A 17410-nucleotide genomic window follows, 5' to 3' on the forward strand; every position below is an offset into this window, starting at 1 on the left:
ATGTATGTATGTATGTATATATGTATATGTATATGTATATATGTATGCATGTATATATATATATACACATTATATGTATATGTATATGTGTATGTGTATGTATATATATATATATACACACGTAGGGCATCTTTTATTAGATATACAAAAAGAGTACAAATATAAAAGAGGAACCACTTGTTATTTGAAGAGTTTTAATGTTTGGCCATATTGACTCATTCCTTGATTTGAAAGTGTTTTTGTTTTTATTTTGTAGTGCAATTTCATCCCAAATTGTAATAGAAGAAAGTAGAGCATGCTCGGTTGATGGGTTTACAGTGTTCTTTGATGGATAGGAACAATCTCACCCTTGAGGCAGATGTATCAATTAAAATAGATGTTGTTTTGCACTGCCCCAAGAACTCAGGACTTGAGAGCAGAGCAGGGACTTGTGTAAATACATGCATCATCTTGATGTTCTTGCTTACTTTGATCCCTTCATTAGCTAGTGTGGGGCATGTAGAGATGGAGGATGCCTAAATTAGGCAGGATAACTTCCCTTGTTGGATAGACTCTCTTCCTCTATTTTTGGATGTTGACTATTCTCTTAGTATTCTCCCTACATAATCTTGAGTTTTTAGGATATGAATCCATAAACCCAATACTTGTCACAATAAATCACGCAAAATTTCCAAAATGGTGTTACATTTTGTGATTTGGATAATTTTGATTATTGCTTGAGCCTATCTGATTAAGGTGATTCTTGATTTTAAGTTTTATGAATTCTATAAACCAAATACTTGAGCGAGGATTTTATACGAATAAATTAAAAAAGATCTTCCTACACATTTTATGAAATTATATTACTATCGTCCATCCTTGCATGTACTTGAGTTCTTTGGTGAACTTTCACAGTACCTATAATATCATAGTGCATATAGTCCCTAGCATATTCCTTAAAGTCTAATGAAACTTTTAATGGATACAATAATTGTGAACTTTTGGGTATTAGTCCCATACATTCTTAGCTTTTGATAAATTAACTTCTTCAATAATCAATAATAGTTTACAAGTCATATTTGAAATTAGCTCTACTAACTTCTTTTATTACGATTTATTCAAGATTTCTTCTGTCATGGACTTTGTTTTGGACAATCATTAAGTTTTGATGTATGCTTGAAAAAAGTATCCAATTTGTTTTCCAAATTAGTTGCTTAGGGAAAACATTTGAGTGGAATGTGATACTTGGGTAACTATAATTTCAACCATCCAACAATCAATATTGAAGAAAGACTAGTTATTGAGTATCAATATGCCAATTTGATTTTGGACTAGCATTTGATAATTCACTTTATATATATATGTGTGTGTCTGTATGTATATATACATATACATGTATATATATATATATGTATATACAGATATATATATATATACATATACATATACGTACATATATACATATACATATACATATACATACATATATATATATATATATATATATATACATACATATATATATATATATATACACACACATATATATAAACTTGGTGTTATGCTGCCACTCTTTATTGTCATCTTTATGGTGCAACTAAATTAGAAGAGTACTCTTCATCTTGTTACTGTTTCTTGCTCATGATCTAATTGTTACTGGAGATCTAAACTCACTTGCATTTGTCCTTGTAGAGCAAGTCAACAAGGAAATCACAAATCAACGTGATCTGTGTATAAACAGTGTTAAGTTGCAACTGAAGTTGACTCAATGGGTAATATTGTTAGTTCATTAGTATCAGGCTTTGTTAAAGTTGTTGGCGATCTATTTGGAGCCCCAGTAGATTTTCTTTCTGGCAAATCATGCAGGTATTGAGAATGATAGCCACTCAGCAGTCTATCATGTCATTTTTTTCAGTTACAGAGACATTTAAACTTAACTGCTATTTTTTCTGCTAATTTTGACAGAATATTCTTATGACCCATTGCTTGTTAAATAATACATTGATTCACAGACAAGATCACTGATAAATCTCTCATGGCAAATGCAATTTACGGGAAAAAAATCGTTGAATAAGAAACATTCATAACTGGATACTTGTTTTTCTCGAGTCAAAGCAAAGTAACATCACAGAAACATAGACAAATAGGTGTTGAAGAAGTTCCTATCAAATGTGGATAAAATATGGAGGAGGTCTGTTTTACCTTCTGAGCTGCTTTCTATTTTGAGCTATGAAGAACAGAACTATGCTTGTTTTAGATAGTTCAAGTAATTTGATTTTGTTTGTTTTCTGGAAAAAAAAGAGTTCCTATACAACGACTGGATATTTGGATTTGTGTAGTTTTCTTAGTTGGAGCAGGAAGTAATTGTGTTCTGTTTCTCCACATCTTTTATTCCTATGCTAAATTTAGTTGTTTTTTGCTCTGATTCCAGAAATGCATTGACCAAGCATTAGGATTTGATCCTTATGCTAATAACAATATGTCTTTGAATATTACTAGTCTTTATTTCCATTCTTGCATCTCATTCCACAAACTTTTCATCAGTTCAGTATGTGGGTCAACATGGGATCTGATTTGTTACATTGAAAACTTCTGCATTGCTAATCTCCTGAGGCTGCTTGCTGTGGTGGCTCTCCTTTATGTAGGTAGGTATCTTCATACTCTTGAAATCATATATTACAATCAAACGAGTCATTTTTGTCATCACTTATCTTATCTATCTTCAAAACAGTGCTGCTATTCTTGTACCTTCTACACAAGATTGGTTTCTGCCAGTGCATCGGCAGGGGCGCATGCAAGATGCTGCGGGCATGTTTCATGTCATGCTTCTCGACCTGCGAGTACGCATGCATGTTCGTGTGGTTTAAGCTGAAGAATGTGAAGCAGATGAAGGAAGAGCGTTTGAAGAGGATGGAACAAGATTATGGCTCGACTTCGAGTGATGATGACTTGGAGGAGAGTGTATTGTATGCTCGCACACTGAGATCTCTTTCGAAAAGGTCAAGAGAACGGAGAAGGATGCACTTGGAAAGGTCCCTAAGGCCGAGGAGTCACCGAGTAAGAGTTGGGATCAGCAAACACTCCATATACATAAATGAGAAGGACCCAAGGAAGCGTCATGGACATGGGAGCATACTCCAGAAAATTAAGGTGACTCACACATCAAAGTTTGCTCAGAAAGGCAATGGCAGGCGCATTCGCAAAGGAGGTTTTCGGAATGAGATCTCTCGTTCAAGGTTTGAGTTGCAGTGATGAGAGAATGGGATGCCATTTTGACCCATGCATCTTCGAAGTTGTGAATTTGCACATAGAGATAGAAAACTGTGTAAAGATTTGTACTCCCAAGTAATGGTAGAAGTTCAACTTGGATGTGATGTTAGTAATGATGGAAGTTTTCACCTGAAGGAAGGTTTGAAATAGTCCTCTCCTATTTATTGCTTTAGAGCATAGTAGAAGCTCAAAGGATCCTAGTTTTTGTGATGCATTTCCCAAATCAGAGAAGTATTTCTTGGCCCATGTCTGTGCTCAATATATATTTTTTTTATGACAATAGTTGATTTAATGAGTCAATGTGTTGACTATTTCAGGTTGACTCTATGGATCTGTTTCCTTGGTTGAGCTTTTCAAAAGATTACATTGTAGTTTTAGGACATCAGGGACATAATGCAATCCTTTAATTTTTTTTTATTTGATTTCTTTGAACACTTGTAGCTTCTTTATCGCCCAATCCAGAACAGTGCAGACCTTGTATTAGCAAATGTTTTTTCATGCCTTTTTCAAAATTCAGGATGATCTGAATTATCTGAACCTTACTTAAAACCCTAGGCACTTCAGATAATTCAGATCATCCTGAATTTTGAAAACCCTAGACTGTCTGATTCAGATAATTCAGCTAACCTTACTTAAAACCCTAGGCACTTAGACAGCACCAGGGACTTCACCCTTGAATCAGACAGTCTATGAACAGCATGGAAAACTTCAGGTTGATGAAAACCAAGAAAAGAAGTGTAAAGGTTAGCTGACCTGCTTTCTTTTTCTCAGGAGTTGGAGAGGTGGAAACATTTATGATTTGAACAGCAACATGAGTGAAAAGTCGATGCAAACTCCCATGGAGATGACATTATCGTCGTACTGACAGCACTCAGTAACAAATCGATTCTACGACGTGCACATTGCATTAAAACCCTTACTATGATAGGGTTGAAAGTTTGAAACACAAAATTGAGTATGTATCACTAGGCAATATGAAAAACTATCTAGCCTGAATGCATAACAACCACATTTCTATTATACCTCAACGCACGCCGTCTGGATCTACGGCGCAGTTGTATACACAAATCATATCCCGCACAACTTTGGCATCATCTTTGCCACCAGGATATTGAACCATCTTTTGATGTCAACCAAAAACTGTGGCTCCTTTAGACGATGCAATACCGACATTATCACTAATGTCAGTGTCTTATTGCCAAACAGCAATCAAGCGATGATGAAAGCCTGGTCCATTGTCAAAGAATATAGGTCGCTCCAATTCCACAGGCAGGATCATGTGGACCGAACGTTCCGAGTCCGAGAGGCCCATATTGCAAAAGCAAGAAACCAAAATACAAATGAGATTGTCCAGTAGCGTGCTGCTCCATACTTGAATCTTGTTCGAAAAACCTGCAATTGAGAAGGAAAACAGCAAAAGAAAAAAGAAAAAAAAATATTCAGTTCATGCATTATGGTCTCACTTCTGCATACAAAAAATGAAAAATAAAATCTAACTAATTTCCCTAAAAACGCTTTAGCTGTTAAAATAAACAACAAGTTCAAGTGGCATGAGGATACAGGCTGGCCACCAGGGTTTGTGTGATGCACATTACTAATGTGCCATCACAATCGTGAAAAAAATCATTAACCCAATAATAAGATAAATAAGAGGCAGTAATAAAAGAGAAAAATAATGAAATACCTACTTCAACCTTCCTAAGCCTCCAACCTTCATTGAAACTGTGCTCCTATAGTCCTATTTATACTTCTATGATTGATGAAATTTGTATCACTTAGGTGTTTTTACTTTGGTTGAGTTTTATTAATCTTCCTCTTAGTCCATTTCACTTCTTTCTTCTTCATCCCATCATCAATTAGGGATGATTCAATATAGGCAGAAGCTGAATAGCAGTAATCCAAAGTGAGGACGATATTGAGAACCCAGAAGCAACAAGAAAATTTTATAAATAAATATTATTGTACAAACATTGTAGCAATATCATAGCATATTTAACATGTTTTTCACATAACACATAAGAGTATTCTAATTCCTAAACTACATTATAATCCTAGTAAAGGAGGTGTGGTCAGCATGCGTCTACCTTTTAGGGCCTAGTTGGATGATTCTCTTTTTTTATTGCAGTGAAAGTTTATTTTGTAGTCTAATATTCAGCAGGTCTGGGAGGTCTTTTCTCCTCCTCGATTTAGAGAAATGCTTGGTAGAGTTGTCACTTATAACAGAAACAATCATAAACCCACTTCTTATTCCGAATTTAAAGATCAAACTTTTGATGTTATAGCCTAACAGCTCAAACTAGACTCAATCTAATAGCATAAGCTAATCAAAGAATTTCGTTAGTACCAATCCATCATTTGTTTGTTATTTCATCAACATATGTACTGAGGTATAAGTGCAGAAAAATATAAAATACATAGTGCCTTTCAAGGAATGCTGTTTCAGTTACCTGATCCATTTCGGCAATTTGTCAGACTGGTATATACCGATCAGTACTGGTGTAACGATACATGGTACACCGGTATATACCAGTGTTTTGGGGAGGAAGAAAAAGAGGGGGAAAGGAATGAGCAGTGGAGGAACAAAGTAGGAAGGAGGAGGAAGGAAGAAGAGCAAGCAATGGAGGAGGAAAAAGGAAGAAGTGGTAGAAGAGGAGAAGAAAGAAGAGGAGGAGGAGGAGGAGAAGAAGTACATGCGTACTTGGGAAGAAGAAGGAACACAGTGGCAATGGCATTGGTAGCGACAATGGCAGCAGTGTCGTGAAGCAACAGTAATGGCAACGGCGGCGGCAATGGCGAAGTACGATGACGATAGCAACAAAGCAGCGATAGTGGCAACGGCATTAAACGTGAGAAGAACGCTTCAGGAGCCCTGATAGTGATTTTTTTATTATTTTTTCTTAACTAGACTGGGTCGCCTGAAACAGGGGTGCTCCGCATACCAGCCCACATTTGGACCGATATGCATCGCCTATTTCATACCATTTTAGGCAGCGCAGCAATACTTGGTACCTTTATCACTCTTTGTGGTTATATATATGAAATGCCAGATAAATGTTAAACCAACTCTACAGTTTTAATGAAAAAAATAGTACATAACTTTGTAAACCATAAAACATGGAGTAGCATTCTACTTACAAATCTAAGAAAGATCACAACCACCAAAGCACATACTCCTCCAAGAAGAATATTAAAACCATATCTAGCAGCTTTCTGCATTACAAAACCAAACTTGTTAGCTGAAGTGTCATGACACATTAGCAAAGTAAACAAGAGAAGCACATGCAATTTGGCTTCTCAGTGGAATAAATGACATAACTACAAAACTATTGGAATAATAGGACCACAAAGAGACAGGAAATGAAGATGAATTGGTAATATAGAGGATCCCTTAATAAATACCAGAGAAGAAAAGCACAATTTAATTGCCATCTAGTCTCTTAGTGATCAATGAATAAAAGGTCATGCCCATGTAATCATTAAAGGTGTAGAAACATCATAATATACGAATAGGATATACCTTTCCAACATGTGAAGCAATAAACCATGTGAGAATAACAGTGACCAGTCCAACGGCAACTAAAATCCCTGTACCTTCCAAAGCCCATTTGGCCGTTTGAGTCTCCATATTCACAACATTTTCTGTTGGATTATATGGAAATTCTTCTAAAGCTTCCTGGGAGACTGTTACCAAATTACTATGAGGACTGAACCACAATGATATTTCACTCAGTCTTTGTCTTCGGATAGCAGCAACAGCATCAGGATCGACACCTGAATTCATCCCCACATGTGAATATGAAAATTCTCCGGTTGCTGTCCTATTCCTTAATTCTTCGTAATCCTTCAAAGATGCCATAACCTTTCTGAAATCTGTCACCCTTACATTCTTAGCCACACTTCCACAAATCTCACACACGGTAGAACCATGGCTTACAAACCACTTCAGAGCACAAGCATAATGTGCCTGAGCAAGATCATTTTTGCAAGAACATCCTAGATCAATTAGTGTGTCTTGATTAAAGTATGAACCTGATTCTACATCAGCACTGCAAACAAATATCTCGCCTTCAGGACCTACGAACTCAATAAATTCCTTCTGCTCCTGCGACGTCTTATTATTGTTGACCTCCTTTAGAGTACACTCTCTGGGAAGTTTATCACTGGAGTCTCCATCAACATTGCTTTCCAGATATTCTTGTGACGGAGGAACAATATTTAAAAAACTCAAGGCAGCATCACCCCTTCTGTCACATTCAGAACAATGGCAAACACGGCAAAGTACAATATCAACATCCTTATCTGTACTATCATCGGATGTCCGTGGCATATCTAAGATGTCGTTCTTAATGGAAGTGCATGAACTCCTTTCATTTTTGTCACTGTCATGTGGCTGCATCATTTCTTCCCTCAGGCTCAAGGCAAGTTACTCGTTTCCTCTAAGCAAATGATGTCAAAATTGCTGTACGACCCAAATGAAACTTCTTGTTCGAACCTAAACGATCATGATTCAAAAAAAAATTATAAAGGTTCAAATTGAGACCAATTTTACCAACCAAAATTCCATGGGCTCCATAACAACAAGGACCTGGAATGCAAGCATATAAAATTCCAAATGGATAAAATTTAATATCAATGAGCACCTGCTCCCCGAGGCCAAAACGGAACCAGAAACCAAATAGATGTTGAATTGTGATCATTTCCTGATACAACAAACATGCAGGAGAGTCCATACCCACGTACCACCGAAGTATAAGACCCAAAAATTAGATCTTCCGCAACCAATATTACTAAAGAACGCAAGTAGATACAGATACTGTCGAAAAAATAGACTAAAAATCAACAATTACATCTTGTGCAACCAATATTACTTATGAACGCAAGTAAACATAGATACCGTGGGCAAAACGGACTAAATATCAACCAAAAACACCTGTTCTTTAGGGATCACTGCCGACCTAAGCTTCGAATAAAGAGCGCACACTTGAGAGGAACCGTTCCAACCCAACAAACAATCAAGTCCGCCCACTAAAACCATCCATAAATCTTCATAATTTTCTACGGTCTGGCAATTTGCAAAACAGACAAAAAATAGCGGGATTCCAAAGAGATGGTCGAAACATCTTCTAATTACGGACGATAAGCAAACGGATACGGGAAGCAAAATATCGGAATTAAGGCAGGGCAGATAGGGATAGACTCACCTGACATCGCCGTCGAAAGATTTCGCCACCGAAATCGGACTTCGCTCCCCAACGAATAATAGAGCGAAAAGGGGGTAAATGTTACTCTGTTCTTTGACACGATCGACTGATCGAAGTGCTCCAATGCAACGCTCTACAGTCAAGACCTTGTTACGAAGCAACTTACGATTCATGACGTGGCGAACATCCGGCGAGAGATGAGGGCGTGTGGTCATCTAGATGTCCGCCGCGTGGACCAAAGTCGCAACTTATGCCGCGTTCGACAAGAATCTGTGTAAGCTGCGGACGTCCGCATACATATCACTGTGCGGGAGATGATCTGCCCTGCACGCAAAGAAACAGTGGTAGGGACGCAATTGTATTGAAACAGAGGATTGCTTAGATGAGGACGGCATTCGAATAACGTGACTATTGAACAGCTCTGTTCATGGATACATATTGAACAGCTTCACAGTGCTTGTTTCATCACTCAACCACAGGTCATCTTCCAGAACACCAAGCGAACAGAGACGCAGTTTCTACATCATCCTCCCCCTGTAAAGCTGAGTCAGTGCCGCTGAGCTGAAACCAGTCCACTGTTGTCTTTAGTATTTGAAGCTTTGCCGTCCCCTGTTACTCTCCTCACTGTCGTCGGGAACTGAAACTAGTGCGTTAATGGCTTCATCCCCAAAGTCTATGATTGGACTTCCATCTTTAACCTCGAGACTTATCCAATATCACACCATTAACTCATGCGGAAGAAACAGGAAGATGAAACAGCAGCACAACTGATGCAGATCCGTTCATGGCGCTATCAGGTACAGAGCACTCCATAGCCACACTCATTCTTATCAGCTTTTGAATTGTCTAACCATAGTGTCTTCAACCTTTTTCTGCTCCTTTCTAATCATAGATGGCACAAAGTCCCAACCAAAATCAGGACGCTTACAACTTTCACCAGACTTTCCCATCACAGTGCCAGCAAAAAGAAGATGCAACTCCTGCAGCAAGTCACAGAGCCTTTCTGCCAATCATAACATGCTCTCCCAGATCGATCCAGTCTTCACAACACAGGGAAAGATCAAGCTGAGATTTATACAGATCGAAGTGTTATGCAATGCTCCTCTCATTGAACAGCATGAAAGAATGGTTGGTGCCATTCTAGTTCTGCCGGAGGAGATAGGGGGTAATTTCGACATTTTGGGCCGCACGTGATTCGCGGCAGCCGCGTGCGTGTCCGCTGTAGGCCCTAAACGCGCTTGCATCTCGTGTTTCCGGGATTTTACTTAGCTAAAGCTGTTCCCATGATCAAATACAAACCGTTCCCTGAGGATGGCGCTGAGGTCAGCAGACTGGTTTCTTACATCTTCCCGAAAAAAGTGTGCCCGCGGTAGCATCTAAGGACCCGCCGCCACGGGAAACGGGGTTTCCACCTCTCCGTTCCGTTTCCTCATCACGGGAATGGCGTCTCGGTAATAAACAGTCAAAAAAGGAAAAGACTAATGAATGGGTTTGGTTACACTTCACTCGCCTCCGTCACGTGTATAAACTAATGAGGAGATGCGTGCGCACTCCTTCGGCGAGCGAGCGATCGATCGTACCCTCTCGGTGCCGATCGATGGGAGGACGACGACGAAACCCTCGGCTCGCTCAGTGGTAACGCATCGATCGTCTCGTGTTTGGATCTACGGATCGACCCATCCTGACACGAATTCCTTTTGCTTACCTTGCCATTTTCTTCATGTTTTTTCTTCCTTGATTTCCTTCCCCGTATTTGTTTCGTGATGCACTTTTGTCCCTTTTGTTCTTGGAGTGTGTAAGCTTCGATTTTTTAAGGTTTTGATTATTCGTCGTTTTTTTGCATTGCTCTTCAGTTTGATCATTAGGATTTGTTTCGTCAACCGTCAAGACCTGGCCGTAATCGAGTAGATTGGGCGTTATCTACCGTCAATTGACCTCTGGAGAGCTATAGATCTTATTCCTCCTGCTGGATTCCAGGTAATGTTATCTAATGTTCTTGGGAATTGCCGCTTTTGTTATTTTTGTCGATATAGGCACTCCATCTAATTTTGTTCAGATAAGTCGAGTCCATAGTGGGCAGGCTGCAAAGTATTCCTTTTTGTTCATTTTAGTTGTTTAGTTGAGCTGCAAGATGTGATATTTGGGTTTGTAAAGAAAGCAAATGGAAGATTGGGTCATTCTCTGAGTACTTGTTTTTTTTTTCCTCTTAATAATTCAGACAAACCGCTCCAGGAATTTAGGTGGCAAGCATGGCATTTGGGAGAAACATGCAGACGAATAACAGGAGATCATCCTCGTACTGCTTGAAGATGACAATTCTCGTGTTTGTTGCCCTTTGCTTCGTTGGAATATGGATGTTGTCTTCCTTGAATATTGTCCCTGTAGATCTTTCTTATCTGGTTCCCAAATCTGAGTTCAAAGATAAATTTTCTATGCCATTTGGAGATAAGTTAGGGAGTGAAAATGATGGTTTAGCAAGTGGGGATGCCAAAAATACTGAGAACACTGTTAGATATAAATCAGAGTCTGAATCGGACAAGACAATTGAGAAGTTAGTGGAGAAATCCAAAAAGGGTAGCCTGGCAAAGGGGAATGATGATCTGGATGATACATTTGATGACACATCACGATCTGTTGATGGCGAAGATGCCATGACGGAAGAGAAACTAAAAGAAAGTGAAAATGAAGTAGAAAGACTGGAAAATGAAAAGAAAGCAGAGCAAAATGAGAAATCTGATGGTGATGGATCCCAAAAAGAAAAGAGCAAGGTTTTCCCTTCTGGGGATCAGTCAGAGCTTTTAAAGGAGACCAACGGCCAGAATGGAGCATGGTCTACACAAGCTGTAGAGTCAAAGAACGAGGAAGAGGTGCAAGCTTCAGCGTCATCAAAGGGCCAGAAAGTAAGTTACAGCTGGAAACTCTGTAATACCACTGCCAGAGCAGATTACATCCCCTGTCTTGACAATGTGGCAGCTATTAAGAAGCTCCGCAGTACTAAGCACTATGAACACAGAGAGAGGCACTGCCCTGAACAGGCCCCAACCTGCCTCGTTCCCCTTCCTGTTGGATATAAACAACCAATCGAGTGGTCAAGGAGCAGGGACAAGGTAACAACTGTGCCGTCAGATGTTGCATTCTATTGTGCCTAATATTTTCCTAAAGAATCTTTTTTCATTTGTCTTACTTTATGACTATACTACAGGTATGGTATAACAATGTTCCACACACCAAGCTTGTAGAATATAAAGGGCACCAAAATTGGGTGAAAGTATCAGGAGAGCATCTCATTTTTCCAGGAGGTGGAACTCAGTTCAAGCATGGTGCACTTCACTACATCGATTTTGTTCAGGAGGTTCAATACTAACCATGTTTTATGATTTAGCCTAGTACAAAGTCCCTCATGTGAAGTCTGTTTTCCATCTTTGCTATGTTTCCAAATGTGTCGCTTTTAATCCCATCTTGGATGTCTTGCAGGCCTACTTCTCTTGTATTTGTCATCTACCATGTTTTTTTTTAGTTTTCTATCCTTCCTTGAATTTGTTTAAATTCTCAATTGTTTTGCTATTGTTTCCTTTACTTAATTGTCAGTCTTCTCGTATGTTTCTTTTGATTTTGATGAATTCCATGACTGTTTGTGTATAATTTGACTTATCGCCTATGGAAGCCTGCAGTAGAGACATACTAGCATGCTCAGTTTCTATAATGTTGTCTTTTCACATTCTTTTCTTTGGGAATCCGTACTGAAGAGTATAGTTGTTGATAACTATTTTGAAGACTGATGCATCTTTTGTCTATACATTCACAGTCACTGCCAGATTTAGCATGGGGAAAACGAAGCCGTGTTATTTTGGATGTTGGTTGTGGAGTGGCTAGCTTTGGTGGCTATCTCTTTGAAAGAGATGTGCTTACCATGTCATTTGCACCAAAAGATGAGCACGAGGCCCAAGTGCAGTTTGCTCTTGAGAGAGGAATCCCAGCTATATTAGCAGTCATGGGTACAAAAAGACTTCCATTCCCCAGCAAGGTCTTTGATGTTGTACACTGTGCACGCTGTAGGGTACCATGGCACATTGAAGGTGATATGTGTTAATCTTTAACGATCTATGTTCCATGGAATTTTTGTTTGGATATTTATTGTCAATACTTGTAGGTGGTATGCTTTTGTTGGAGTTGAACCGATTGCTCCGTCCTGGTGGTTATTTTGTCTGGTCGGCAACCCCAGTTTACCAAAAGCTTCCTGAAGATGTGGGGATCTGGCAAGGTACAACCCGCAACAATGATTGGTCATAAAAGTTATGGCTATGATTTATTGCTAGTGAAGAAGTAGATTTAAGGAACCAAATGCCTGAAAATTTCAGGTTAATTAGAATACATAACATGTTGCCGACTTCTCTTTGCCTCTTTTTTTTTTCATCAAAGATATCATGTCAATTAAAATTAATATTCTTGTTCATGCTTATATTTACTTTTTTTTCAGTTGAGAATAGGTTCTAATTTGTTTATAGGAAACTACAGAATGCTGAACATATCTGAGGCTAAAATGTCGTCCCTAATGGTTTAGCATGAACTTTTACGTGATTGTTGTCCCTAATAATCATATTCTAGTATTACAAGCTGGTTCCTTTTTTCTGGTTGATGAGATATATTCTAGGCCCCCAGTCACCATAATTCCTTAATTTTCAAGTCATTGTCCACATATATTAGCATTGTCGAACCATATAGACCTCAAATGGACTTTCATACTGTGGGCTTCAGATAAGCATCATCTATATGTAACCTAACCATCATTAATCAAACTGTTAAATGTCTAAGTGTAATACATGGGATATGTATTCTTCTAGGAATCTGATCACCAGATCAAATATTAGGAAGTGAAATATAGTGTCATTTTAATGCTGCTCCTTAGCAATCTTGGTGACTGGGGTTCAAGCATGAGTGTCTTTGCTTACAGTGATAAAACTGTCTATATTGACGCTCTTCAGAACCTTGTATTGGCAGGAGCTTCATGAATTGACCTCCTTTGTTTTAGCACCAGGTCAAATATCTTTATACAATACTAACTAGTTTCCTTTATGACTGATGCCAGCCATGTCTGAACTGACAAGATCTATTTGCTGGGAGATGGTGGCTAAAAGAAAAGATAAAGTAAACAATGTTGGTCTAGCAATCTATAGAAAACCTTCTGATAATAGTTGTTATGACAAAAGAACGAAAGAAAACCCTCCACTCTGTCAAGAACTTGACGATCCTGATGCAGCCTGGTATGCTTGTTCTTTCAAAAATTAGACATGGTTCTTCACTTCTTCTTTGGTTAGTTTGCTTCATTGTTACTTGAAATGTGTCTAATATTAGTGGTATCTGTTAATATTTATATAGGAATGTCCCACTACAAGCATGCATGCACAGGTTGCCAGTATATTCCAGTAGTCGTGGGGTGCAGTGGCCAGATGAATGGCCACTAAGACTGGAGAAAACGCCTTACTGGTTTAATAGTTCCCAAATTGGAGTTTATGGTAAACCTGCACCACAAGACTTCGCAGCAGACTATGAACATTGGAAACATGTGGTTAGCAGATCATATTTGAATGGGATGGGGATTAACTGGTCTGCCGTGAGGAATGTCATGGACATGAGATCTATTTATGGAGGGTAAGTTGTCATTCTTTTCCGGTTACCGGTTCTCAGTCAAAAGGAATTTAAATTTTTATGAATCACTGTATGGCACCTCATGAGTTGCAAATTAACCAGATGGTACCTCTGACTTGGTTTTGGTGTTTGACATTGTCTCAGAAACTGCATCATTTAATTGCCATGGTATATGTGATCACTTTTGTGCATGAAGTTCCGGAGCACACATGTCCAGTATTTTGCTTAACCTCGACATTTTCTTTGTCAACATGTCTTTGTATTCTCTTCTGGATTCAAGTATTTCTCTAAGTGAATGACCTATTTCTCCACATGGTTTTGTGTTCTTCGAGAGGTCTATGCATTTTCCTGCAAACTTTTTGCTGTTTTCCATATTCATCTTATTGGACATTATGGAACACTGTTGTGCTTATCTAATGATTCCTGTAGCATCGAGCAAAATATTTTTATTCGCAATAACTTCGTTACATTTTTGAAACAATAGCACAAGGTTGCGATGGAATTTTCTAGTACTGAATTATCTCAAATCATCTTTCTGTTGGTATATTCTTTTCTTATTTATTTGGAGCAAATCACTTTGATGCTTGCTCCTTGTTTAGTCTTGGGGTGTTGTTTGCAGTTTTGCTGCAGCTTTGCGAGACATGAAGGTCTGGGTAATGAATATTGTCTCAATCGATGCACCTGACACTCTTCCAATTATCTATGAGCGTGGACTATTTGGAATGTATCATGACTGGTGTGAATCATTTAGCACCTACCCAAGAACATATGATCTTCTCCATGCAGACCATCTATTCTCTAAACTCAAAAAGAGGTTAGTCTGTAATAAAACATTTTCAATTACTTAAAATCTTACTATATTTATTCAATCACTTAAAATCTTACTATATTTATTAGTAGCATACTAATCCTTTAATCATTTTAGAGTCCGAATAGTTCTTGAACTTTTGCAATTTATTGTTCACATGAATTAAGTATTTGTTTCCTGAAAACAGCTCTTATGCCAAACCTTATAGTGACTCAAAAGATACAAAAATGTCTTTTTATTTATTAAGTAGATAAGAAACATTTCTTTTACACAGATCTTTTACACTTAAAGACTGATGATACTATGGCTGTCATAGATTTTCATGCAAGGATGGTTCAATTGTGTTTTCTTCTCGATATTACACTGGAGCCTTGTGTTTTTCATTCTAGGTGCCAACTAACGCCAGTAATTGTTGAGGTAGATCGGATACTGAGACCTGGAGGGAACTTTATTGTAAGAGACAATGTTGGTACAATTTCTGAGATAGAAAACCTTGCAAAATCACTTCACTGGGAAATCCGTCTGACATACTCAAAAGACAATGAAGGATTGCTCTATGCTCAGAAGTCAATGTGGCGGCCAACCGATGTCAAAACAACCACCTTGTAAACAAGAGATACATTGACAAAGTCCAGCAGTTTTGATATAATGGTGTATAATTTCGTTGCATGCATAACCATGCTTGTCCTTTGAAAAAATAATGTATTCTTTGATCGATGAAAATTTCGTACATTTTTTTTATCGTAAAAGATCAGATTTTGCTAGAGCTTAGTCTAGATGTTGTGATGGTCTGACTTGTGAGGTTGGATTCAGGAACTTGCTAGCTAGCTAGCACCTCGAGAAAACCTAAGTAATCAAAGATGAATGAATGGCAAGATTGTCTTGACCTCAGTTGTATTTCATATTTGATGATGTCTCTTGCTCTGAGAAATTCTGTGATGTTGCATTTTCTCTGCATCCCATATTACTTGGAAAGCTTTGTAATGAAAAGATGGCCACTAAAATGTCTAAAATCATGATCTAATTTCGCGGCTTAGTGCATGTAGTGCAAAGAAAGAAGGGTATGTATCAATAGTAAGATTGTTTCTTTATGGCTTGAGAAATCTCAAAATAATCTCTTTATATTTATATCTAAGGTTGTGTATATTCATTTTTTGTTGAATCGATAAATATCGGATAATTTCATATCCTACAATTAGCTAAAATCTTGATTATAGATTTTATTGTAACATAGAATGAAGGAAACTAATTTATGCCACCCGGGAATATAAATAATTTATATCTTATTTGTAACCTTAAGATGAATATTTTTATTGTTAAGATGTATGTATGGCATAAAATAGAATATTACGTTAAATTCGCATTTATACGAGTCCGGATCGAACCAAACTTTTGGCTCAGACACTCGAAACGGTTTGGTTTGCTTTCAAAGAGGCGTCGATGCCGTTGGCCGCCTCTTTCCCTCCATCTACAAGTTCATAACGCAAACCCCCGCTTTGCGCCCCCCTCGCCATTCTCTGAGGTTATTCCTCGAACACCCTTCGGTCGACCGCTCTGCCGCCTTCTCCGTCTCAATCTCGACATGTGCTTCAAGAACAGGGAACTCCCACAGGCCCTCCGCCTCTACGACGCCACCCGCGCCGTTTTCACCCTGCTCTTCCTCGACCATTTTAACGTCCTCCCCTACCTCTGCTACTCCGCGGATGCCATCGGCCTCGAGCGCGGCACCAAGATCTACCTTCATATGAGCCTCAACGGCGTCAAGGAAGACTCGCCTTTGATCTCGTCAAGCAGATGTCTTTAACCGAGATCCCGCTAAAATTGAGGTCTTTCGGCCCCGCTCTGTTCGAATTCTGCAAGAAGGGAGAGGTCGGGAAGGCCCATGAGGTGAGGCTTACATAGATGCCCATGGCATTGAGCCCGAGGAAGCCGAGCTCGCTGCACTCTGTCAGCTCAATGTTCAAAAGGGCGGGGGAGATCATGTTGACCGCCTGCTCTGCAGGTGTCCGAGTCAATGGCGGAAATAATAGAAAGTTGGTTTGGTACAAAGGCCGTGGAGGAGGTTGGGTTGGAGAAACGAGAAGTGTGGAAGGTGGAGGAAGGGATGGTGAAGGGAAGATGGATGAGACTAGTGTGTTCAGGGGTTGCTCTCAAGGGCGTCTTCCCAGAGAGGTCAAGACCTAGAGAGTTGGTATGGTACAGAGGCCGCGAAGGAGGTTGGATTGGAGAAACGAGATGCGTAGAAGGTGGAGGGAACATGGATGAGACTAGTGTGTGCCAGTGTTGCTTTCAAGGCCATCTTCCCAGAGAGGTCAAGACCTAGAGAGTTGGTATGGTACAGAGGCCGCGAAGGCGGTTGGATTGGAGAAATGAGATGTGTGGAAGGTGGAGGGAAGATGGATGAGACTAGTGTGTGCCGGTGTTGCTCTCGAGGCTGTCTTCCCAGAGAGGTCAAGACTTAGAGAGTTGGTATGGCACAGAGGCCGTGAAGGAGGTTGGATTGGAG

At 39.1% G+C, this 17410-nt stretch overlaps 3 protein-coding genes across 5 annotated transcripts in view; 2 read left to right on the forward strand and 1 right to left on the reverse strand.

Moving 5' to 3' along the window:
* LOC103994288 (uncharacterized) overlaps positions 1-3495 on the forward strand; it is a 4284-nt gene extending 789 nt beyond the window's left edge. Inside the window, exons 2-4 of the mRNA XM_009414615.3 lie at positions 1672-1845; positions 2524-2624; positions 2711-3495. Of these exons, the coding sequence (XP_009412890.2) occupies positions 1748-1845; positions 2524-2624; positions 2711-3231 (720 nt within the window). The 5' untranslated portion in view covers positions 1672-1747 and the 3' untranslated portion in view covers positions 3232-3495. The remainder of the gene's footprint in view (positions 1-1671; positions 1846-2523; positions 2625-2710) is intronic.
* Positions 3496-4124: 629 nt separating this feature from the next.
* On the reverse strand, positions 4125-8974 carry LOC103993533 (uncharacterized). Of its 2 annotated transcripts, XM_009413627.3 has the most exons (5): positions 8451-8974; positions 7890-7949; positions 6767-7741; positions 6385-6459; positions 4125-4641 (listed from the first exon to the last, which is right to left on the reverse strand). In XM_009413627.3, exons 3-5 carry the CDS (start codon positions 7646-7648, stop codon positions 4525-4527), a joined length of 1074 nt encoding a protein of 357 aa, XP_009411902.2. In that variant the 5' UTR covers positions 7649-7741; positions 7890-7949; positions 8451-8974; the 3' UTR covers positions 4125-4524. The 2 variants fall into 2 exon arrangements, with proteins under 2 accessions (XP_009411902.2, XP_009411903.2); XM_009413628.3 differs by lacking the exon at positions 7890-7949.
* A 130-nt stretch (positions 8975-9104) lies between these two features.
* On the forward strand, positions 9105-15653 carry LOC135587239 (probable methyltransferase PMT26). Of its 2 annotated transcripts, none has more exons than XM_065078400.1 (11): positions 9105-9247; positions 9343-10085; positions 10304-10427; positions 10669-11557; positions 11653-11802; positions 12256-12526; positions 12601-12711; positions 13537-13711; positions 13827-14099; positions 14716-14910; positions 15294-15653. In XM_065078400.1, exons 4-11 carry the CDS (start codon positions 10700-10702, stop codon positions 15511-15513), a joined length of 2253 nt encoding a protein of 750 aa, XP_064934472.1. In that variant the 5' UTR covers positions 9105-9247; positions 9343-10085; positions 10304-10427; positions 10669-10699; the 3' UTR covers positions 15514-15653. The 2 variants fall into 2 exon arrangements, with proteins under 2 accessions (XP_064934472.1, XP_064934473.1); XM_065078401.1 differs by having other exon boundaries at positions 10683-11557.
* Positions 15654-17410: the final 1757 nt, after the last annotated feature.

This window comes from Musa acuminata, chromosome BXJ1-8 (genome assembly GCF_036884655.1).
Source record: "Musa acuminata AAA Group cultivar baxijiao chromosome BXJ1-8, Cavendish_Baxijiao_AAA, whole genome shotgun sequence".
Taxonomy (NCBI): Eukaryota; Viridiplantae; Streptophyta; class Magnoliopsida; order Zingiberales; family Musaceae; genus Musa; species Musa acuminata.

Coding starts and splice junctions, on each gene's coding strand:
- LOC103993533 (XM_009413628.3), bottom strand. CDS start 7,648: ATGATGCAGCCACATGACAGTGACAAAAATGAAAGGAGTTCATGCACT. Junction 6,460..6,766: donor TTGCTTCACATGTTGGAAAG/GTATATCCTATT, acceptor TTTGTAATGCAG/AAAGCTGCTAGATATGGTTT. Junction 4,642..6,384: donor TTGTGATCTTTCTTAGATTT/GTAAGTAGAATG, acceptor TCTCAATTGCAG/GTTTTTCGAACAAGATTCAA.
- LOC135587239 (XM_065078400.1), top strand. CDS start 10,700: ATGGCATTTGGGAGAAACATGCAGACGAATAACAGGAGATCATCCTCG. Junction 12,527..12,600: donor GGTACCATGGCACATTGAAG/GTGATATGTGTT, acceptor CAATACTTGTAG/GTGGTATGCTTTTGTTGGAG. Junction 12,712..13,536: donor AGATGTGGGGATCTGGCAAG/GTACAACCCGCA, acceptor GACTGATGCCAG/CCATGTCTGAACTGACAAGA.